The 24,687-nt window shown below is 50.7% G+C and overlaps 1 protein-coding gene across 1 annotated transcript in view; it reads right to left on the minus strand.

Annotated features, from left to right (window-relative positions):
- Positions 1-1,014: 1,014 nt before the first annotated feature.
- The window catches only part of EHD4 (EH domain containing 4), a gene marked incomplete at both ends in the record, with an annotated part of 73,393 nt that continues 49,720 nt past the window's right edge, over positions 1,015-24,687 (minus strand). The window contains 3 exons of the mRNA XM_080708053.1: positions 1,015-1,551; positions 6,774-6,938; positions 17,958-18,370. Of these exons, the coding sequence (XP_080564179.1) occupies positions 1,015-1,551; positions 6,774-6,938; positions 17,958-18,370 (1,115 nt within the window). The remainder of the gene's footprint in view (positions 1,552-6,773; positions 6,939-17,957; positions 18,371-24,687) is intronic.

Below are 24,687 nucleotides of genomic sequence, written 5' to 3' on the forward strand. Positions count from 1 at the left end.
GAAAAGATTTTATATGAAATATTTCTGCATAAAAGCTCTTATCTTGTAAGAAAAACACAACCGGACAAAATAAAAATGCCTATATTTCTACAAAAATAGTGTCTAACTCCAATAGATTGATCTCTTCTACCCAACAGCCCGAGAAAAGGCTGGTTTCTCATTCACCTGTGTCCACAGGGCCTGGGTGCTGCACACACCAAGACATGGTTTAGCTGAACTGAAATGCTGCCAACCAGCAAGGAGCCTCGGTGGCGTTCGATGGTTGAGGGCCAGGCTAAAAAAGAGAACTGCCTCTTCTCCTCATAAACTGGTAAGAAAGGCTAATCCTCAGGTATCAACATGATATGAAATGTAGAGGTCTTGCTAGGGGTTAATAGAGACTGTGAAGTTCCAATTTCCTAACCTAAGACGTCTTTGCTGGGAGGGCCTGGGGGAGGCCTGGCGGGGTGGTGAGCGGGCGCTGGGACAGATGTGCCAGCTGGCCTGGCTGCCTGCCCTGCTGGGGTCTGCAGAGGGGCTGGGGGCACGCACAGCCTCTCAAACATGGGCGTCAGTCTTCTCTTTGGTAGGCAGTCTGGAGGGGGCAAAAACCCTCTGCTATTTTCCCCACTCGAAACAGAGCAGGAAACATAATAAGAAAATAAATAAGGTCATCTCTGCTGCCCCCTGGTACCCTCTAAGGGACAGACAGGTGCTAGGGAGGCTGTTGACCAAGACAGCAGCCCAGCACAGCCCAGGCAAGCCCAGAGCTGCTTCCCTGGCTCCGGAAGTCCTGAGTCTTTCTTAGGCTTCAGAGTACTCTTTGGGGTAATTTCCCTTCTCACATTTCCCATCTCCTTAGCCACCCCCAGACCCCCAGTATTTTCATAGAAACTCAGGGAAATTTAGAGGTGAAAGGCCCTCATCCAGTGTCTGGTATCTGCCCTCCGTGTCCTACGAATGGTGAAACGGAGGCACGGAGGGGGAGCGCCTTGGCCAGGCCGCCCCGGCCCAGCCCCGCCGCCTGGCCGCCCCTCAGTCGGCCTTGGGCAGGGACTTCCTGTGGGAGGGCGGCACGAGGTGGGGCGGCAGGCTGCTGGGCAGCTCGTAGCCGTCCAGCTTGATCTTGATGAGGTGCTTGGCCAGCGCGAACTCCTCCTCGTCTAGCATGCCATCGCAGTCGCAGTCGGCCAGCTTCCAGATCTTGCCCAGCACGCTGTTGGGCAGCTTGGAGGTCACCATCTCCTTCTTGGCGTTGACGCCGGAGATCTTGCCGTTGACGGGCGACAGGGTGTAGAAGAGCTCGTCGTAGACGGGCTTGTCTTTGGCCACCACCCACTCCTCCTCGTCCGCCCCCTCCTTGGCGCCCTCCCCGTAGCCCTGGTTGAAGGGGCCCTCGGCCGTGCCGTCGAAGGCGCCGCCCTGCACCAGCTGCGTGGGCATGCTCAGCTCCTCCTGGCTGATGAGGCTCATGAGCGACGCGATCTTGGTGCTCAGCATGCTGTCCACCGCCTCGATCAGCTTGGGCTTCAGCGAGTGGAACTTGGTGAAGTCGTAGTTCTCCAGCTGTTCCTGCAGAGACAAAGCACAGGCTTGGTGGCCTGCTCTCTCTCTTCGGGGGCAGCTGGAGGAGGACGGGCTCCCCTCCGAAGCAGACCTCCCTCCGCACCCCACGCTCTTCTAGGGCTCTCTCTTTGGTAGGGTCCCTGTGTCCAAACTCAGACCTAGGAGTGGTTTGGGGAACAAACTGCACGGCCGCAATGCGGCCTTTTCTACAGTAGCTAATCTGCTGGGAGAGGCGGCTCCCACCCAGGACTCCACAGCCTCCTTCCTACCACCTGCTGTTTCTTCTTTTTTGGGGGGGAGTTAACCTAGGGGTGCTCGACCACTGAGATACATCTCCAGCCTTTTTTATTTTATTTTTATGGAACTGGGGATTGAACCCAGGGGTATTCTGCCTCTGAGCTACACCCCAGCCCTATTTTATTCATTATTTTGAAACAGACTCTCACTAAGTTTCAGAAGGCCTCACTAAGTAGTTGAGGCTGCCTGCAAAACTTTGATTCTCCTGTCTCAGCCTCCCAAGTACTGGGATTACAAGTGTGCGCCACCATGCCCAGCTCCCAAACCTTTACTTTTTTGAAATTTTAAACAGGGTCTAAGTTGCTTATGCTGGCTGGCATTGAACTTGGGATCCTCTTGTCTCAGCTTCCTGAGTAGATGGAATCGCAAGCATGCATCACCACACCCCACAGTATGGCACTTTTTATTTGTATTCGAAGTGAAGGGTTTCTGCACTGACATTTCCACAGAGAGAGACCATTTAGGTGTGTAATTTTCTGGAGATGAGGCAGGGAGATTTGAGAAAAAGATCTTACTCTTTTGGACAGAGCAATGTGATAACTATTAGAAAAACGCCCAAAATCTTGGTGTTATATAATATGCTTATTTATTTATTTATTTATTACTTTGTGGGTCTGGGGCATTCGACCTCTGAGCTACACCCTCTGCCCTACTTTTTATTCTTTATTTTGAAAGAGGGTCTCACTGAGTTGCAGAGGGCCTAAGTAGCTGAGGCTGTCTGCGATCCTGTGATCCTCCTGTCTTAGCCTCCCGAAAGCTGGGATTATAAGCGTGCGCCACCACACCTGGCTTGCTTTTATTTTTAAAAAGCAAACAGAAAACACTGGTGAGTACAAGTATAAATTTAAAACAATTTGCCTGTAATCCCAGTACCTGGGAGGCTGAGACAGGAGGGTCGTGGGTTCATGGACAGCCTCAGCTACTTAGTGAGGCCCTTTGCAACTCAGTGAGACCCCGTTTCAAAATAAAGAATAAAAAATAGGACTGGGGTATAGCTTAGAGGTAGAATGCCCCTGGGTTCAATCCCCAATACTGCAAAAAAAAAATTATACTCATATTACCCAGTAATAACTTCTGTTAATATATCTGAGCATGCATTACTAGCTATTTTGTTTCTTATATACACACTTTTTAAATCTTTGTAAGGCAGGAGCATTCTACCTCTGAGCTACACCCAGCCCTTTTTATTTTGAAACCATGTCTTGCTAAGTTGCTGAGGCTATTCTTAAACCTGTGGTCTTTTTATCTCAGCCCTCCAAATACTTGGATTATAGGTGTGCAGCACCATGCCTGGCTATACACACATTCTAACTGAAATAATACCACACTGTTATAATACCACTTGCTTGAAAAAATAATATGCCATAGCTTTCCATGTTATTTTTATATAAATTTATTCTTTTTCTTTTTTTGATTTTTTCTTTTTCTTTTTTTTCTTCTTTTTTTTTTTCTTTTTGCGGTACTGGGGATTGAACCTAGGAGTATCCTACCTCTGAGTTACATCCTCAGTCCTATTTTATTTTTAATTTTGAAACAGGGTCTCACTAAGTTGCTGAGAGCCTCACTGTATTACTCAGGCTGACCTCAAACCTGTGACCTTCCTACTTCAGCCTCCCAAGTACTGGGATTACAGGCATGTTTTATCATGCCTGGCTAACCTTATTCTTTTTTGTGTATGTGTGGTATCAGGGATGAAACACAGGGGCATTTTACCTCTGAGCTACATCTCCATCCAGCTCTATTTTTTATTGTTTATTTTGAAACAGGATCTCACTAACTTGCAGAGGGCCTAACTAGCTGAGGTTGGCCTTGAACCTGTAATCCTCCTGTCTCAGCCTCCCAGGTACCGGGATTACAAGCGTGCGCCACCATGCCCGGCTTCACCTTATTCTTAATAGTTATATACTGTTGCGCTAACAGGGCGTCCCCACCCCATCGCCTGTGGTTGGATGTGGGAGTTATTTCCAGTAACGCTGTGTTCATATATGAAGCTATCAATAGCAATTTCCATATTATGTGCAGGAAGGGAGAGGGGCGGGTGGATCTGGAGAGAAACACAAATGCTGTGTGCACGTGTGTTTATATCACTTTGAACCTCATCAGAATGTGTAATTAAACACACCAATTAAAAAAAAAATAACTGTGGAGAACCCAAGCTAGGTATGTGGCAGGGTAGGAAGTCTATGCTCATACTCCAAGGGGACCCTGAGCTTTTTTTGTTTTGAGTACTGGAAATTGAACCCAGGGGCATTTTCCTCTGAGTTACACCCAGCCCTATTTTTTAGTCTTTATTTTGTAACAGGGTCTCACTGAGGTGCGGAGGGCCTCACTAAGTAGCCGGACCTGTGATCCTCGTGTCTCAACCTCCCAAGTCCTGGAATTACAAGCATGCACCACCGCACCTGGCCTCAAACCCTGAGCTATAAGCCATGGAGGGGGGCAGAGCTGAAAGCCCAGCAGCCTGTCCTGTCTGTAGGGAGCCTCCCACACCGTGCTTGTGAAACCCAGTGCAGCCTGCGTCCAGTTGAGCAGCAGGGTGGTGTGGGCCTGCTTTCCAAAATGAATCCTGTTCCCTCATCCTTCATCCTCACTGGCAGATTATAGTTGCCAGCATGTCAATGCCAGCTTCAGCAATCAATAATGCTGCCAGTGGCCAGCCCTGGAATGAAAGGAGGACCATGGAGGAGGAGCGGGCGTCCTACACAAAAATCCAAGCCTGAGTCCCTGGGTGCGCGCACACCTGCCCTGCTCCACCAGGCTGCGGGGACCTGGATTCTGATGGCAGACATCTGGAATCCTGGCGAGAGGGAGATGACCACACACTTGCAGGGCTGGGCAGGAAGAAGCAGCTATTCCTGCCCTGGAGGGCACAGGAAATAAGCCCTGAGCTCTCGTACATGTGGTCCCTGTGGCCTGACATCATCCCTGGCTTCCACCCACCCGGTGGGTGAAAAACGGAAGCCTTTTTATTGGGATGATCACACGCTGGGGAGTTTAAAGACATGCCTGTCTTTCAACTCTTTACCCATCAAGCCCAGGCTCCTGGAATTGCTCCTTCTGGAGACAAAGGCCAGGGCCGGCCCACTGTCCACTCATTCCCAATGCCAGGAGCAGCTCAGTGCTGCCCTCTGCTGTGGGGACGCTGCCACCTCCCCGGTTGCAGGCCAGCCAGCAGGAGACACAGGTGTTTACACAGCATTGATAGCAAGGCTGCGCCATAAGGCAGGCTCCTCTGACAGGGTATGGGGCACTCAGGCTGCCTTGCAGGCAGGTCACGGACCTGACCCAGCACAGCGGAAGCCTCTTAGACACACATCCGGCTTACTGCAATGGCTACGAGTCACCCGGCCAGCCTGGTCCTTGAGAGAACAGACCTGAGAGCGGGCTTCGTGGCTCTCCTTGGGCCCGGATGTGCGTGGAGGTCGTCACAGCCGTCCCTAGGCGTATGCCCCTGCCTCTGCTCAGACCAGACGCAGTTGAGGTCCCCTTGAACACCTATGCTGTGGAGGATGTTAGGATCTCAACAGACCCAGGGATGGGAGGACCCTCACCCACTGCCACGACCCCTTGAACATTCCTGGGTCACAGCCGTTGGTGGGAGGCGTCAAGCGGCTGTGGGTACGCCCCGTGGGCTCCGGGCCTACCTTTTTCCCTGGGATTCTGACAGGGCTGGATGGACTGACCAGGACCTACTGGTTTTCCAAGGAGGGATCCTGCTTACCTCCTGTGGGAATCAGGGCTGGGTCGGGTCTGAGGGACACACTATCCAAGGGCCTGCCCTGACACGAACACACAGCAACCATCAACTCACGCAGCATGTATTAACTGAGCACCTGCTGCGTCCCAGACACTGGGAGAGAGGGAAGCGAACACCAGCACTCGGGAGGCTGAGACAGGAGGATCGCGGTTCACAGACAGCTTCAGCTACTTAGTGAGGCCCTCCGCAACTCAGTGAGACCCTGTTTAAAAATGAAGAATAAAAAATAAAGCTGGGGGTGGAGCTCGGAGGTAGAATGCCCCTGGGTTCCATCCTAAGTACCAAAAAACAAAAACAAAAACAAAACAAGAAAGTAGGTCACCGAACTCGTGGTGTTACAGCCGTATGAGGGGGAGAGACACTAACTAACAGACAGAAGATCATTCGGCTACTTGCACTGAAGCGTTGAGGCCTGCGTCCCCACAGTGGGCTTTGTGGCCGAAAGTTTTACTGCTAGTCACGGTCACAGTGGCGAGGACTGAAATTGTTTTACTTACTTACTTAGCAGTGCTGAGGATTGAACCCAGGGCCCCGCACATGTTAAGCAAGTGCTCTGTCTATCACTGAGCCACGTTCCAAACCTTTTTATTTTTCATTTTGAGACAGGGTCTCACTAAGTTGCCAAGGCTAGTGATCCTCCTGCCTCAGCCTCCCAGATGGCTGGGATTACAGGTCTGAGATAACATATCCAGCTTTCTTCCTCTTCTTATAAGATACTAGTCCTATCAGATTGAGGCCCTACCCTATGCCCTCAGTAAGAATGCAAAACCTAGCCTGGTGCGGGACGCGTACTTGTACTTGGGAGACTGAGACAGGAGGATCCAGGTTCAAGACTAGCCTCAGCAACCTAGCAAGACCCTATTTTTAAAACAAAAATAAAAAGGGCTGAATGTGTACCTTGGAGGTAGAGCACCCCTGGGTTCAAGCCCCAGTAACACACACACACACACACACGCACACGCACACGCACACGCATAAACACACACACACGCACAGCTCTGAAATCAGGCCAAAGGCACCCAACACCAGCCCCTCAGTAAAACCCTCAGTGTCCAGTGACGTCCAGCCATGCCCGTGGATCTAAACCAGGAGCCTCTCATGTGTCCTCAGCAACCAGCTGGACAAGGCGGCCTGCGTCCCACCACGTCCCCTGCCGCTGTGCCGGGCTCGGTACCTGCATGGCCTTGACTTCAGGGAAGTCTCCCGCAGAAATCTGGTATTCTCGCTGCAGCTGGATATAGATTTCTGGAAGCCTGCTGATGAGTTCTCGCTTCTTGTTCTCCTTCCCGAACATATTTGGCATCTCCTTCTTCAGGTAGCTGATGATGTAGGCATGCACCTGTAGGGGATAGGTCAGGTCAGGCTGTGCGCTCAGAACTGCTCAGAGACGGGGAAACGAGGCTGCATCTCGCAGGCCTCGGAAGCACCTGCGGGCTGTGCGGAGCCTCCATCCTCAGCACAGGACGGAGGGACGGAGCGGGGCTGTCTGAGGGTGGGAAAGCTGGCCTGAGCAAGCAGCCCGGGGTTTTTTAATTTGGTACCCTAAGGGCATTCTACCTCTGGCCTTTTTGAAATTTGACTTGTGCCCTCCCGCTAAGCCACATCCCAGATCTGTTCGTTTTTGTTTTGAGTTTGGTTTGTCTTTGAGAGACGGGATCATGCTAAGTTGCTGAGGCTGGCCTTGGACTAGAGACTGGAGACTGCTGTCAACGTGCCCGGTGAATAATGAGATGAGAATGCCCGGAGCCTTCCCGTTCACAGGGTCTTGCTAAGTCTCCGGGGCTGGCCTCGAACCTGCAATCCTCCTGTGACTACAGGTGAGTGTGGATGATGGTTTGAGAGTAGAGGTGGGGCCAGAGCCACAGGAGGGGATGAGTGGAGAGTGAGTGGAGAGGAGCCACCATCAGGGCCTGGCAGAGGGAGAGGAGCCAGAGAGACACTGGCAGCTGAAATGTAAGGCCGAGAGAAGACATCACGGGAAGGGGGACGGACGTGTGCGTTGAGCCTCACGAAGCCGGCAGGGTGTGCCCGGCCCAGGTAGCGGGAAGCACGGGACCAGGCGTGATCCGGGCTGCCTGGAGCAATGGCAGGCAGGTAGTCTGGGAGGTGGAAGGGCAGGCCAGGTGTTTGGCACCAAGGGAATTCAGAGGAGGCTTCTGCCAACCCAGGGCTTGCACCCACAATGGCTCTTAGAGAATGGAGAGGCCAGAATAATTCTATGAACAACCTGCTCGCCAGCTGCGCTGGGGAAGCTCCGCTAGGGATGGATGAGGGGAGGTGCACAGATGTCCCCTTAGGATTTTGTCCTAGATACATCCAAGGAAGGGTGAGCGACTCGGGGAACCCCGTGGCTATGGTTCATTGGTGCCTCTGAGTGGGGCCTGGGTGGGAAAGTTCTGAATCCTGTGAGTAACTAGAAGGCCTGGGGAAAGCTCCATCCAGCACCAGGAGCACCGGAAGTGAAACTGGAGGGTGATCTGCAGGTGGGGTGAGAATGTCACAGCCCACCTGTGGAGTCTCCACGGGTGGCGCTAAACTCATGTCTGCACCAGGCTGGATGGCAGAGGGTCTCTCTGGGGAGGAACCTCCCTCCACAAAAGCCACGAGCACCTGGAGGTAGCCTGCCTCCCAGAGAGGCGCAGGGGCCCTGCTGGGAAGCTCCACTTGCTTGCCACACCCTTCCTCTGCGTTCCTGCTCTTCCAATGATTCCTGACTTTGGGAACGCTAAGAAAAGCTCATTAGAAAAAGGGTCCTAGGAGGAGCTCTAGACGAAGAAGGAAAAACCATAGATGAGCAAATAAGGCGACCTGAGGGGGTGGGAGGGACGTTCCTAATGTGCATGAGGGACATTCACAGACGCATCAAAGTCAATCACTGAGCCAAACATGGGACGGAGGGAGGGGAGGGAAGGGGAGGGATGGGGAAGGGCTAAACGAGTGACGCGTGCATGCACGCTTCCACCATCTTGTACCTCATTAAGATGTATGACTACAATGCACCAATAAAAAAAATAAAAAGAAGCCGGGCATGGTGGTGCACGCTTGTAATCCCACCATTTGGGAGGCCGAGGCAGGAGGATGGCAGGTTCGCAGATGACTATCTCAGCTATTTAGTGAGGCCCTTTGCAACTCAGTGAGGCCCCGTTTCACAATAAAGGTAAAAACATAGGGCTGGGGGTGTAGCTCAGAATTAGAATGCCCCAGGGTTCCATCCCCAGTACCTCAAAGAAAAAAGTTAAAAAGAAAAAATAAAGCCTTCCTTCCTTCCTTTCATTTTATTAATTCATTCTTTTTTTGGTACTGGGGATTGAACCCAGGGGCAGTCTACCTCTGAGCTACACCCCCAGCCCTGTTTTATTTTTTCATTTTGAAACAGGGTGCCACTTACTGGCTTTGAACTGGTAGTCCTCCGTCTCAGTCTCCCAAGTACAGGGATTACAAATGTGCTCCTAACAAGGCTTTCTTTATAGAGCTTGAATTCTACAGGGCAATTTGGAAGTCAAGTAAATAACTAAAATAATAAAGGATACAGAACAGAGCAATGATTACAAAAAGAAAATGACTATGTAGCTATGGAAAATCCTATTAGAGAAAATAGACTTCACTATAATCTTGTGGAAGAATGGAAATTAAATAAAGGGGGCAAGCGGATAGATTCCAGAGCTCAGCTGAGGGCCTCTGAGTATGGACACATCCTATGCAAGGCCAAAAGCATTCTGCTTAGATTCAAGCAGCAAGGCAAGGGGGCGATGTAAACGCGGCCAGCCCGGGGCACACAGCGCTAACCTTTCCATCTGTCCCAAGATCATCTTAACAAGTACACTGCGCTGCCTGCCATCGCTCAGGGTAGAGGTTTGGAGAGAGGATTTTAAACCTATCTGCCAACTTTATTTTCCAATTTAAAACCATTTACAGTATTGAAAGATTCTTAGAGACAACTAGAAGAACCCGAAGTCTGGGACTCCTTTCTTTAGAATTCTGGGCTATATTTGCATTCCTGAGGATATGCTCAATGAGGGATAAGACTAGCAATCTCCTTGCCTTGGGCAGAGAATGCTCGGCTCAGGCTTAGTGTGGGGAGGCCAGGGGAGCCCAGAGGACTCCCAGAGGCTGCTGCACTGGGTCAGGAGAACCAGCAGGCATCAGCTGTCTATGCCTGTGTCCTTGGCCACAGCTTTCCTGGAATCTCTGGACTGGGCCTGTGGATACTTTTCTCTTCTGGGCCCAGGCTTGCCCTATTCTGCAGCCAGCTCCGATGGAGGCAGGAAGCTCCCCAGCTGCCGGGCCTCCCCTCCACAGGACCCCCTTCTCAGAGAGTAGGTCTGGGCAGACAGCAGGTGCCTGCAAGAGGCCTAGGCCACCTACTTGCGATGCATCTCTAAGCTGCCTAGCCCCTGCTCAGGGAAGACTTAGTGCCTTCCTTGATCTGGCAGGCTCCCCACAGAGCCCTGGCCCCTCCGATGGCCGCCCTGCTCCAGAACCTGGCCTGGCTCCCAGGGCAGGACACAGGTGCTGCACCTGCCCCACCTCTCCACCACTGACCGGCACCTGTTCCTTCTGCATGACCCCGTGAAGTTGACTGGCTGAGGACTGAGGCAGCTAGATAATGGGTCACCCTTGGACACTAGTGCTCCCACACACCTGGGGTGGATCTTGTGCCAGGTCTTAACTTCCTCCTCCTCCTACCTGGTCTGAGCCACGCCCTTGGGGGACCAGCTCATCCTGCTCTCAGCCCCAGTGTGCACTTCTTGGAAGTCGCCTAGCCTGTTCTGCGGAAGCTTCCTGGCATGGTGTGTGTGGCTTCCCCTCCTCCCCTTCCCAGGGTACCCTGAAGCTTCCTGGCATGGTGTCTCTGTGTGGCTTCCCCTCCTCCCCTTCCCAGGGTACCCTAAACTACTCTAGGGTCAGATTCCAGGCATGGACCCCAAACTTCAGAAGTTGATCAAGCCACATAGTAAATTATAACTCTTAGAATCAGAGTATTGAATCTGGAAGGGACCTTCTATGTCTAATTTAACTCCTGGTTCCAGGAGATTCTTTTGACTTCCTCAGGGTCACGCAGCTGGTTGGAAGACGTAGACCTGGTATTGCTTCTCTATCTAATTTCTATCCTTACAGAATTAATTCCTTTCCATGGGTATGAGTTCAAAATCGTACTAAAGCTGCTGAAAATCTGGAATTCAAAAAAGCTATGCCCAGTAGAACAACATTTTGGAAAACTAAGTTGGGGTTTAAATTTTTTTTTTTTTGCGCGGGTCTAGCAATGGAACCCAGAGGCATTTTTACCTCCAAGCTACATCCCCCGCCCAATTTTTTATTCTTTATTTTGAAACAGGGTCTGAGTTTCTGAGGGCCTCACTAAATAGCTGAGGCTGTCCGTGAACCACAATCTTCCAGTCTCAGCCTCCCGAATGCTGGGATTATAAGCATGCGCCGCCACGCCCGGCTTGGGGTTTGATTTTTGATGGTTCTTATTCACCGGGAACTTTAGAGAGGCCACTTACTCTCCCTGGGCCCCCACCAGGCTGTGTTATGGCCCACAGCACAGGCCAGCCACACAGGAAGGCGGGTGAGGCTGCAGTGTTCTGCCAGAGACAGGGCTGTCTGCCATTTTCTTTTCATGGTTCTGGGAACTGAATCCAGGGGTACTCTACCACTGAGCTACATCTCCAGCCCTTTTTATTTTTTATTTTGAGGCAGGGTCTTTGCTAAGTTGTCCAGGTTGGCCTCTAACGTGAGATCTTCCTGCCTCTAGCCTGCATTGTGGGATTATAGGTGTGTGCCAAGTGCTAGCTTGCCATTTTCTTTTCTTTTCTCTCTCTCTCTCTCTCTCTCTCTCTCTCTCTCTCTCTCTCTCTCTCTCTTTTGTACTGGGGATGGAACCCAGGGGCATTCTACCTCTGACACTCCCAGCCCTATTTTTTGTTCTTTATTTTGAAACAGGGTCTCACTGAGTTGCGAAGGGCCTCACTAAGTAGCTGAGGCTGTCTGCGAACCGCGATCCTCTGGTCTCCGCCTCCTGAATGCTGGGATTACAAGCGTGCCCACCAAGCCTGGCAGGCCTGCAATTTTCTAAAGACACTTGGTAAACAGAGGACAGGCTAAATTGCTCAAAGCCACAGTCGAAGCCAAAAGCACACTTCTGCCTTCTGCATTAAAGATATCTCTTCAGACAACTCGGACTGAGGGCTAGACCTGGCAACTGGTCCCTGTGAAAGGAAGCGGGGACAGCAATCTTTTGTCCTTTATAATAAGAGAAAATTACTAGAGAAGAAGGGAGTGGAAAAGAGCATTTGGAAAGAGAAGAGGAGGACGGGAGGGGAGGTGGGGCGCGCTGCCCCTACCGGCCCCACTGGACCTTGAGGGGAGCATCTGATCCCCACGGTTTGCTCATCCACAGGTTGGAAATGCCAACATCCTAGAGTCGTGAGAATCACAGACCATGTATTCAGACACACCTTGTCTGTAGAAGGAGTATAAATATTACTTGTTACCTCCTGCCCAAGGCTAGCCAACAGCTGGAGGGCGGTGCCTGGCTACTTCCTGCTGAATAATCAATTAATCCTTTTTGAAGAGTAATAAGATGAATTTGGGTACCAAGTGCTTAATTCACAAGTGCATGAAATTGACCTCCAGGGGCCTTTGAACATTCTTATCTTGTTCGGTTCATCTTTTCTTCTTGTATAAAGTTGGAGAAACCCCAAGTTGTCTAATGGTGATGACTGAGGGTAAATCAAATGGATCAAAATGATATTTTTTTAGGTTAACAAATCAATCAGCAGAAAGGGATGTCCTTCCCTTTAAATGTGTGTGAATTTGTACACAGTTCATACGTACTTTCCAATACAAGTCTTGTTAAATGAGCCCAGTGACTGGAGTGTTTCTAAGACAGAGAAGTGCCAGCTCGGAGGGCAACAGCAGGCCTTGGGTGCAGAAGCTGTGGACACTGCCACAGGGCGTGATCCCAGCCGTGGCTTCAGGGGAGGCGGGCAGAAAGCAGGTATATACAACACTCATCTGAACACTTAATAGCACCTGCTGGAGGCCTGGGCTTGTGTAAGCCCAGCTAGAGACTTGCACAGAGCATTTAGAATTGGGGGATCAAGACCCGGCATGGTGGCTGAGATAGGAGGGTCGCGGTTCGAAGACATCCTGAGCTACTTAATGAGACCCTTTGCAACTCAGTGAGACCCTGTTTCAAAAAAAAAAAAAGGATAAGCCGGGTGTGGCGGCACACGCTTGTAATCCTTGCACTTGGCTTGGGAGGCTGAAACAGGAGAATTGCATGGGTTCAAAGCCAGCCTCAGCTACTTGGTGAGGCTCTCAGCAACTTAGTGAGACCTTGTTTCCAAATAAAATATAAAATAGGTCTGGGAGTATAGCCCGGAGGTAGAAAAGTCCCTGGGTTCTACCACCAGTACCACCAAAAATAAGAAAGAAAAAAAGAAAGAAAGAAAGAAAGGAAGGAAGGAAGGAAGGAAGGAAGGAAGGAAAAAAAAATAGGGCTGGGGGTGTTGCTCGGAGGTAGACTGCCCCTGGGTTCCATCCCCAGTACCACCAAAAAAAATAAATAAATAAAAAAATAAAAAAAAAACTGGGGGATAAGCACATTTTAAAAGTAGGTGATGATGGTTATAAAATTTCAGCTAATAAGCCAGACACCTGGAAGGTGACCCCACGGGGTAGTAAGGACGTGAGGCAGAGAAAGGCGGCTAGTTCCTTTCTACTTGAGCGAGGATCTGTCATGCTGCTCAGATCAGAGCTCGTGCTGATGGCACATGTGATTCTGAACGGCCTCAAAGGGGACTTCCAGGGGCCCCCAGAGGCATCTGAGGTCAACTCTCAGAGAGACAGGCTTCCATAAATGGGCTGCCGTGCCGGCATCCACAATGGCTCGGGAGCTATTTTTAAAGCCTGAGGTGGATAAGCATTAGTGCTCGTCACCATCCGCTGGACAGCCCATCCTCGCACACTTCGGCCGGGATATCTCATGAACGACAAATGCCTGGCTCCCACGGGGCGGGCTGGCACGCACACAGGAAAGCCGGCTCTGCCCGCTACGCGTGACCAGGAGGAAGGCACGTGCCAAAGGCGGGACTCGGTTCCCCAGAACTGCAGGGTGCCCTGAAAATCAACCCGCTCTCCTTTTCTTTCTTATTTTTACTCACTTCTTCCTCAAATGATGCCTAGTTTTCGTTTGAGCAAAGATCTCTGAATGGGCAGGAACCTTTCCTGGTCTTGGGCAATGTGTTTATAAAGGGCGGGTCTGGTAATGAACTTGGTCACTCTTTTATTTCTTCCGTAAAGACTATTGTTTGCAATTTGCATGAATCTACCCCTCCCCCTTTTGTGCTGGGGATCAAATCCAGGGGCATTCTGCCTCTGAGCTAGACCCGTAGCCCTATTCTGTTTTTATTTGAAAATAGGGTCTTGCTAAGTTGCTGAGGCTGGCCTTGACCCGGAGATTCTCCTGTCTCAATGTCACAGGTACTGGAATGACAAGTGCCTGGTTGAATCCAATTTCTTTAATTTTTTATTTTAATTTTTGCTGAATTGGACTACATAACATTTTCCAAACCCTTGTTTGGGCTCTCCCAACATAGCTTACTCTGAAGAACCATGCAGTGGGCTCTGCCTGCCACCTCAGAGATCGAATGGTTTTACAAGCTGGCTGCCTCCGACAGGACAAGGTGTGATCTCTGAGGCACATCCAAACCCTCTGTGAAGAAAGGTTTCACACTCCTTGGAACATAGTGTTGAAAAAAAACATAAACAAGAAACATTAAATTTCAGGGCTCTTTGCTAAGAGTATTTACTTTTTTTTTTTTTTTTGTAGTATTGGGGATGGAACCCAGGGGCATTCTACCTCCCAGCTACACCTCCAGCCCTATTTTTTATACAAAGTCTCACTAAGTAGCTGAGGCTGTCCACAAACCCTGATCCTCTTGTCTCAGCCCAAATACTGAGATTACAAACGTGTGCCACCACACCCTGATGAGTATTTACTTTTAATGGTATTAGAATCGCCTTATGACACTTTGAGTTTGATTAAAGTGAGGACACATTTGCTATCTCTGGATGGGCTATGAATTCCACTTAATCAGTGTTCTATAAATAGACATTTCATGAGCTAACTCATCTCCGCCACCTCTTAGGTGATATCTGAAATCTTATCCCTTGGCATGTTTTCAAACTGTTAGCTCACGCTGGGTATGGTGGTGTGTGCTTGTGATCCCGGCAGCTCAGGAGGCAGGATTGAAAATTCAGGGCTGAGCAACTTAGTGAGAGCCTGTCTCAAAACAAGATTTTAAAAGCCTGGGGAAAGCCGGGTGTGGTGGCGCGTGCTTGTAATCCCAGCATTCGGGAGGCTGAGACCAGAGGATCGCGGTTCGCGGCCAGCCTCAGCTACTTAGTGAGGCCCTCTGCAACTCAGTGAGACCCTGTTTCAAAATAAAGAATAAAAAATAGGGCAGGGGGTGTAGCTCAGAGGTCAAATGCCCCTGGGTTTCACCCCCCAGACCCACAAAAAACCCCCACAAAAAACAAAAACAAACAACAACGACAACAAAAAAGCCTGGGGATGGAGTTGAGTGGTAGAATGCTTGCTTAGCAGGCGTGAGGCCTGACTTCAAACTGGACCAACATAAGAAAACATAAGAAAGATTAATAGACTAAAATAAAAGCATCGGCCGGGCGTGGTGGCGCACTCGTAATCCCCGCTCTTGGGAGGTGGAGACAGGAGGATCGCGCAGGTTCGAAACCAGCCGCGCTGGCTTAGGAGACCCTGTTTCCAAATAAAAAGATATAAAATAGGTCTGGGAGTATAGCCTGGAGGTAGAAGGGCTTCCAGGAATCCCAGTACCACACACACACAAAATAAAATAAAATAAAAGCATTCTTATAAAATATAAACACTCCAAAGGGAAATAATGAGGTGGCTCCTTATCCTTTAAGCAAAAACAAGTTCCCAAATGGAACACAGAGCTGCAGCCGGAGGGAGGGCTGGAGACGCAGCACAGCGGCAGAGCGCTGGCCTGGCACGAGTGCAGCCCTGGGCCGGACCCCCAGGCCACCTAAAGTGGGGTCAACGGAGATTCTGCGAAGTGTCATCACTGGGCAGCTAAGGTCACTGTGTCCCGTTCAGCTTCCTGTCCCTACTGTGTGGTGCGCAGCTGGCATGGAGAAGCTCGGGCTGGAAGTATCTGCGTTACAAACATTTTCCCTTGTAAAAAGGAACAAGCCAGAAACTATTCTTAGGAGAAAAAATTGCAAGCTTTTTTCCTATAAGTAAGCTCAGCAAATCTGACCATCTCCCCCACCCCCATCTGCACAAGGCTTTTCATTATCCCCAGCGTCTGAACACAGAGCAGCCTTCTGTGCCTCTAACCCGAGGCGCCGGCCTGTTGACCCAACGCGCAGGAAGGCCGGGAAGCTGCGTGGCCATGGTGCTGGGCACTTCCAGCCAGTTCCCTGCTCCTTAGTCCTTTATCTGCCTGAATACAGCCGCATCTTGCTTCACTGGGCCCTCAGCAATGACTGGCAAGTTAAAAATGTCCATGGACACTCAAAAATAGTTTAAAAAACCTTTGGGCTTGCAAAGGCTATAATATGAGTTACCAGCTTTGCTAATGAAACAGCGTGGGATGCGAACCAGCGGGAGGAGAGAAAACCCACGTGCCAAGGGGTCCATGAACAAATACAAATACAGACTTCCTGCCACCAAGGTACAGGCCAGACCAAGCGTGGGATGAGGGCAAAGTCACTGAGGAGAGCCGCAGAGTTGTGGGTTTACAAGCTGTGAGCACAGATGCACTGCAGGACTGGAACACAAGCGCCTGCAGTTCCGGAGAGGAAGCAGCTTGCGCCAGGAAGAAAGGATAAAGACGGGTGACTCACAGAGCACCGTGACCTGGGGTTGGGGGGCTGAGCGCACGGGAGGGATGTGAGGAAGGCAGATGGAGGCCCTGCAGATGGGGCGGTGGCAGCCGGGAGCCACTCTCAACAGGGAGAAGCTACTGTGTGCACAGGGCAGGAGCTGACCCTGACGAGGAGGAGGAGCAGAGGCTGGTGGCTGCTGCCTGGGCGGAGCCCCCAGCCTCCCTGGTGGGCACCTGGTCTCCCTTCTCAGAGCTCTGACCCGCGGCAGATGTCCCACCTCGATCTGCAAACAGCTCCCCAGGCTGTAACTAGGGGTTCAGAGCCTCCCTCCTCCACCAGGCGAGGCTCCCCAGCGCTGGCCCAGGTGCTGAGTCTGCACCGACTGACTGACGGAGGCAGAGAGGTGGAGGTTTCAGCAGGCTGATGCTGCACCCGCAGCCAGAGCGGACAGCACAGCAGGAGTGGGAAGGGACCGGGAGTCTTGCTGACCAGGCAGCGTGGATGTGGAGCCGCAGCCTGTAGGCGGCATGAGCTGGAGAGGTGGGGCCTGGAGCAGCAGGCTGGACAGACAGCGGGGCCTGTGTGCTTCCTGGCTTTGCCACTAACGCAGCAGGTGGCCCTGGAGACATCGCTTCCCTACCTCCTCCTTATAAAGTCAGGGAGTGGCCCTACGAGGATCCCAACCACGGCTGATCACCAGGCCCCGGGAGTCCCCTGCCCCTGAGTTTCAGGCTTGGGCGCAGGGCCTGGGAAGTCCTCTGGCTAAAGCTCCTGGCTGCTTCTGAGGCTCAGCTGGGTTTGCGCTCTGCTGAGAACAGAGCGTGGAGACACCTGTCGCACTGGTGGGCAGCAATTTCACGAAACGTGCTCAGGTCTCCTAGAGAATGGCTTCTTTCCTTTACTTCCTCTTGGAGGAGTGGTGTGCTGTTTTCTTCAGAGATGGGACAGAACCGACTGCTGCTCATGGGTGTCCGCAGGCTCACATGAGCACACCGGGCATGGCCTCTAGGGGCTCAGCTCCCGGGTAGGAGAGCCAGGCCACAGCCTGCACGCTCATGGGCCCAGCCAGCAACACCTCCCCAGGGCTGGGCGACATGGGGTCCTAGCCGCAGGAGTGCGGTGGCCGGGGGTCGCCTCTCAGCAGCGCCCGGCATTTCTGCCCACGCCTCCTCCCCCAGGTTCAGTGGGCCATGTCCACCGTCCTAATGTCCTGGCAGCTCTGCACAGTGAGGGCGCTGAGGGATCCCACCCGTGGGCCAGGGGCTGTGTGAGGGCTTTGCCATTCTGAACCCTCATGAGCACTCCACTTCCCATTTAAAAACTGGGAAACAGGCCTAGAGAGGCTGGGCCATGGCCTGAGATCCCAGAGCAGGAGCTGGAACACGGCACTGATCACACGTCCCACCCCAAGGCTCTCCCACAGACCCCGTGCCCTTTGGAGGGGAGCAAGCCAGGCGCAGAGCCTGGCACCTCAGCTCACCTTGGCCAGCCTCGCCCGCTTGATGAGGTCGTTCAGCTTACGCACTGCTGCCTTCTGGGGGAGGCTCTGGATGTCTCTGAAGAGGTCCTGGGCCTCCGCCTCGAAGAGCCGGCGGTTGTCCGTGTTCTGGAGGGGCTGTGCCCAGAAGGAGCCGATGTAGACACGCAGCACCTCGGGCGTGTTAATGACCTTGCCCAGGGACCACATGAGGGCCCCGTAGACCCGCATCAGCTGCTGGGTGTCCACCTGGTCGGCCTTGTTCAGCACCACGCGGATCTTGTCGTCCTGGCCCCGGAAGGCCTTGATGGCCTCTGAGAACTCGTCTGAGATGTCCAGTTTGTGAGCATCAAAGAGCAGGATGATCCTGTCGACACGCTCTGCAAACCACTGCAGGACCTGGCAGAAATCATACCCTGGGAGGAAGGAGAGAGGAGTGTGTCAGCACACCTGACGGGTCTGTGGGGGGGGCTCGGGGATCATTCTGGGTTTCCTGCCCCATCTTGAAACTGGAGGCAGCAGAGGTGTCATGACTTGAAGTCATCTTGGATGTGGACTTGCTGGGCTAGATGACCCGGCTAATGCTGGGGAGCCGGGGAGCCCTTCCAGGGAAAGCGTGGAGAGCAGAGTGGGTTCCTAGTCACTCTGACCATGCACTCACTGTCCGCAGTTTCATCTGGTCCTCATGATTCTCTCTTTTCACTATATACAATCCTTATGATCAATGGCAAAACTGACCAACAGCTCTGTACAATCACAGGCCATAGGTCAAAAGCTGCTGCTGCTGCTGCTGCTGCTGCTCCTCCTCCTCCTCCTCCTCCTCCTCCTCCTTCTTTTTGGCAGAACTGAGGATAAAACCCAGGGGCTTTCTATCTCTGAGCAATACCCCCAGCCCTACTTATCCTTTATTTTGAAACAGGGCCTAAGTTGCAGAGCGCCTAAGTAGCTGAGGCTGGCCTTGAACCTGCAATCCTACTGTCTCAACCTCCCAAGTACTGCGATTACAAACCTTCGCCACCACGCCCAGCCTCAAAAGCTTCTTAATTCTAACATGTCTCACTTTCCTGAGAGATGGAGAAGACAGAGGCGCTGCAGGCCACCTGGTGCCCCACAGAGTATCCAGCAAGCTCAGGACGGGAGAAATCACCTGCTCTTAACCCAAGTTTGCAGTGTTGAGGAGGTCAAAGGTTGACCTGGGCAAAGTTGGGATTGATATTTGTCGTGTAGACTATTTATAACTTAAGTGCGTTATAAATATTTTTAAAAATTTGTGGCTCATGGCTGTTCTGAGAAAATGGTCTCTTGCCAATTTCTTTTTTTTTTTACAGACCCATAACAAATTCCATTGAGCCCGCTTTGGACACCTACCAATACGCTCCAAATCAGGCAGCTAAGTAAACACTCTCAGCAGCCCAAGGTCAAGACTCTCAGGCATTTCCCCAGGGGCGCAGGTTCCCACAGGAGCAAACAAGAGGCCAGCGCCTCCGCGTTTATTTTAATCACAGCCTGATTAGCTGCAGAACCAGGGTCTCAACCTGGCCCAGGCAGGCTGAGAGGTCACCTCCCCGACGCCTCTCCAGGGGGTTTTCCTCTTTCCTTTCTATTTTGAAAGCGTTCAAACGTCCATCAAAGTCTACGGAATAATATAATGAATGCTGATGGGCCTACCACATAATTTTAACAGATTCTGACACTGGGCCTTGTTTAGGTACTTCTTAAAATCAAGCCTAGTTTACTCGGATAACAAAATAGCATTCGGAGGCAAGAAAGAGCTGGAACTTCATTCTGCCAACACAGGTTGATCTCGACGACAACAAAACCCAACCAAAACCACCCTAAACAACACCGAGTTAAAAGAAGTTTTGAAAGGATGAGTACAGCCAGGCATGGTAGCACACTCCTGTAATTCCAGTACTCAGGAGGCTGAGACGGGAGGATCACGGGTTTGAAGCCAGCCTCAGCAATTTAGTGAGGCTCCCAGCAACTTAGTGAGACCCTGCTTTCAATAAAAACAGGGCTGGGGGTGTAGCTCAGAAGTGAAAAAAAACCCTGGCTCAGTCCCTAGCAACACACACACACACACACACACACACACACACACACACACACACACACACGGAGCACAGCGTAGCATTCAAGTGAATGTTAGACTACAAACGAAGCCATACTCAGGAACCTATCAAGAGGTACTGTAGCACAAATTTAAATCAAAAAATGTTAATATCAACGTAGGATCCCGGTTGGCTCTGGGATGGAGGAAGTGTGAGCTCTAGGCAGAGGAAAACGCATCTAGAGGAAATTGTCCATTAGGAAAAGCAAAGGGGTCCACAAACAACTTGCCATGCACTTGAAGAACTGGCATAAGGGGAGCAGTTGCATAAGCAAACTAGAGTTCGATTTTTTTTTTTTAACAGTACTGGGGATTGAACCCAGGGACATTCTATCTCTGCCCTCTTTTTTATATTTTGGAACAGGTCTCACTAAGTTGTGGAGGGCCTCATTATGGAGCTGAGGCTGGCTGTGAACCTGTGATCCTCCTGTCTCAACCTCCCAAGTACTGGGATTACAGGTGTGTCCCACCATGCCTGGCTTCAAATATGCTTATTCCAAGATGGATTTTAAAATTCATGAAGGCTACCCTGTCTTTACTGGCACTGAGCTTTGGCCCTGGCAAATCTTTCCCCTAAAGTCTGGATCCTAGAAACCTAGCCCCCATCCCATTCATCCTTAAAACAACTGAGTCACTCTCAAGTTACATGCTACCTGACTTTAAGCTTCAATTTTCTCCTCTGTAAAATTGGCTTGTTGTCTGATTACATGCGAACTTGCTTTTAAGGACTGAATACAGCACAGCGATGGTGAACTGCTAAAGGTAAGCTATTGTTATTCTTTCCCCCTCCCTCTCCAGAGATGGACGCACCTGCTCTCTTTTGAGCTCCCAGAACCCTTTGCTTTGTGCTTCTGTCGCACCATTTCATACAGTGCAGTGAAATCAGATGGACGGGCCGGGGTCCGGCTCGGCGGCAGAGGACTTGCCCAGCAAGCACAGGGCCCTAGATGCCATCTCTAGCACAGGAGGGGAAGGGATGCCCTGGCCTCTCTTGTTAGATTATGCACTCTTTAGCCACAGGACTGCCTTCTTCAAGGCCACACAACATAGCAGCAGGCAGGGGAGGCTCAGGCCCAGGCACCGGGATCTAACGTTGGCTCCATCGGCCTGTGCCCCCACTCCTCATCTGTGAAATGGGGCTAATAATAGTATCCACATGCCTCATGGGGCCGCAGTGTTAATAAATATGAGTCCTGTAGAATCACCTTGGATCTGGGCATGATGGCGCACACCTGTAGTACAAGCTACTTGGGAGGCTGAAGCAGGAGGATCCTAAGTTCAAGGTCAGCTTTTGCAATTTAGTGAGGTCCTGTCTCGAGATAAAAGAGAAAGGGCTAGGAGTGTAGCTGAGTGGTGTGCCCCTGGGCTCAATCCACAGTTAAAAGGAATCAATCTTGGCACCTAGAGAGCTGTCTGAAATGTCATCTGTTTTTTTTTTTTTTTCTTTTTAAGTCTTTATATCCAGTGCCTGAGGCCCAGTGAGGGTGTGATAAATGTTTGTTGAAGGGCGCCTGGCTAAGGAGAAGCCCTTTCTGCAGCCAGAGAGAGAAAATGAATTGAGGACATAGGCAACCACACAAGGATGCTCCAACCAAGTGAGAATTGATGCTCAGAGAGAAGATAACCAGAGAGATCAGCTGAGCAAAACCCACCCACGTGTTACAATGCGAGCCGAGGGCTTGCATGGGCTGTGGCTGTGTTTGCTTAGGAGATAGATGGTGTTCCATTAGTCGCTTTCACGGACCCAGAACTGCGCCTAAAATAAAGCTCTGGTTCTCGTGACAGACCCTCCCTGGCTTAGGAAAGTCCAGGCACACCATGCAGGCTGGGATAACTTGGGCTCACAGCTGCACCCAGCAGGATGGGAATAATGAGTCTTCCCAAAGGTTCTATTAACGCCAGAGGCCACCCACCGCACCGCGCCGGGCCACGCCGGCCTGTGCCAGGAGCTGTCGCTGGAATCAAGGTCACAGGCAGTGCCTCAAACTGAAGGTGGCACTCAGCGGCTGTTCTGTTTGGTGTACATAGTATTTATTTGTCGCGGTGGTAGGGATTGAACATAAGGCCTTGCTCATGCTAGGAAAACACTCTACAGTGTATTTATTATTTATTTATAAATAAATAACAGTGTTATTTATTTATTTATTTATTTATTTATTTATTCATTTTTGGTGGTACTGGGGATGCAACCCAGAGGCATTGTACCTCCGAGCTACACCCCCAGACCTATTCTATTTTTTTTTGGAAACAGGGTCTCACACAGTTGCTGAGGTTGGCTACAAACCTGCGATTCTCCTGTCTCAACCTCCCAAGTACCGGGATGACAGGTGTGCACCGCCAAGCCCAGCTGCACGTAGTGTTTTTTAAATGTCAAGTTGAGGTCTTTGGTCTGAATACACCCTACTCAGTTCTTACACATGGCCCAGACCCAGATGTCCACCTATGCCCACTGCTGACAGCCTGACCCAGTCCCATAACGCACTCGGTCCTCTGAGAAGCTACTCCCGCTCCCCTGGGCTCCTTCAGGCTGAGAGTGACCTGTGCCATATCAATTCGCGTGTGTGTCTCCCCTGCGGGATGTGACTGCCTCCAGCAGGACCCCCTTTCCCTGCCAGCTCCAGCATCGAACAGTGCCCACCAAGAGCAGCTTCCTGAAGGACTGAATGTTTTCTGTGGATAATGTGTTCAAAATTCCCGGAACCAGCTTTAAATAATCTTTTGGAATACACCTCTCTAGAAATTAGAAGTACGCTAAAAATCTTGAAATTTAACAAGACACTTCAAATGCAAAAGTAAAAAAAATGAGTAATTAGTAACTATCAGCTGGGCGTAGTGGTACACACCTGTAATCCGGATACTTGAGAGGCTGAGGCAAGAGGATCTTAGATTAGAAGACAGTCCCAGCAAGTATTGAGATTCTCAGAAACCTAGCAAGACTCTGTTTCAAAAACAAAAAATAAAATAGGGCTGGGAGTATATTCAGAGGTAGGATGCCCCTGGGTTCAATACCAGTACCAAATAAATAAATAAATAAATAAATAAATAAATAAATAAAATGTCCTGGATCTGCTGGGAACTGTCAGCCAGGGTCACACCTACCTTTCTTCTTTCTTTCTTTCTTTCTTTCTTTCTTTCTTTCTCTCTCTCTCTCTCTCCTTTTCTTTCTTTTTTTCTTTCTTCATGGTATTAGAGATGGAACTCAGGGGCATTCTACCTCCGAACTACACCTCAGCCCTATTCTTCATTCTTTATTTTGAAACAGGGTCTCACTAAGTTGCTGAGAACCTCACTAAGTAGCTGAGGCTGGCCTTGAACCTGCAATTCTCCTGTCTCAGTCTCACAAGTACTGGGATTACAAGCGTGCACTACCACACCTGGCTGACCCAGGGGCATTTTAACACTCAGGCTGCTAGAGCTCCATCCACAATAGCTCTGACCTGAAACGATCCAACAGTCCCTCTGTGGTGAAGGGATGCTGTGCACATGTGCAGGGCAACAGTGCGCCATGGTTGAAGGGATGCTGCGCGCATGCGCATGGGCAACAGTGTGCCGTGGGTGAAGGGATGCTGTGCGCATGCGCATGGGCAACAGTGCGGTTAAGAGGAGTGAATTATGAACATGAGCAACACTCACGGATCTCAGAAGCTTGGTGTGGAGTGAGCCAGCCACCTAGGAGTATGGCTGATTCCACGTATATTAAATTCTAGGGCAGGGAAAGCTAAGCTAGGTGACATGAAATGGGTCAGTGTAGTGTGAGGTTTGTTTAGGTGAGACCAGGCTAACAGCTGCGTGGCTTCAGGAAGGATGAACTTCTTGGGGGTAACAGAGTCTCTATACCTTGACGATGGTAGCGATTACCTACATGCACAAATTTGTCCAAACTTGCCAAACTGCACAATTAAAATGGGTGCATTTTGCTGGGCGTGGTGCCGCACGCTTGTAATCCCCGCACTTGGGAGGCTGAGACAGGAGGATGGCACAGGTTCGAAGCCAGCCTCAGCTACTTAGTGAGGCTCTCAGCAACTTAGTGAGACCCTGTTTCCAAATAAAATATAAAACAAGGTCTGGGAGTATAGCCCAGAGGTAGAAAGCCTCTGGGTTCCACCACCAGTACCACACACACACAAAAAAAAAAGGGTGCATTTTTTATATGTTAAATGACAATGAAATTTATTTGTAAAAATAAATAAACAAACTGGGAGTGATGGGAGGGAGGAAGAGGGAAGTTTCCTAATGTACAAGATGTACATTCACAAACATATTGATGTCAGTCACTAAGCCAAACATGGGAAGAGGGAGGGGGAGGGAATGGGAGGGAACTGGGGAATGGCTAATTGGGTGATGTGTGCATGTGTGCCTCCACCATCTTGTACCCCATTGAGATGTATGACTACAATGTTGTTCTTGATGTAGGAGAATCCGTTCCAGCAAGGTGGAGTGCAACACGGTCTGGGCAAGTTCAAGATGAGACGCGTGTGCACGAGTACGTGTGGAGGTTGCAGGAATCTGCACAATTATAGAGTCATCCCCACGGTGCTTAATAGGCTTTTTTTTTTTTTTTTGGTACTGTGGATTGGACCTGGAACATTCTACCTCCAAGATACACCCCTAGCCCTTTCTATT

Source organism: Muscardinus avellanarius, assembly GCF_963383645.1.
Source record: "Muscardinus avellanarius genome assembly, chromosome: 12".
Lineage (NCBI taxonomy): Eukaryota > Metazoa > Chordata > Mammalia > Rodentia > Gliridae > Muscardinus > Muscardinus avellanarius.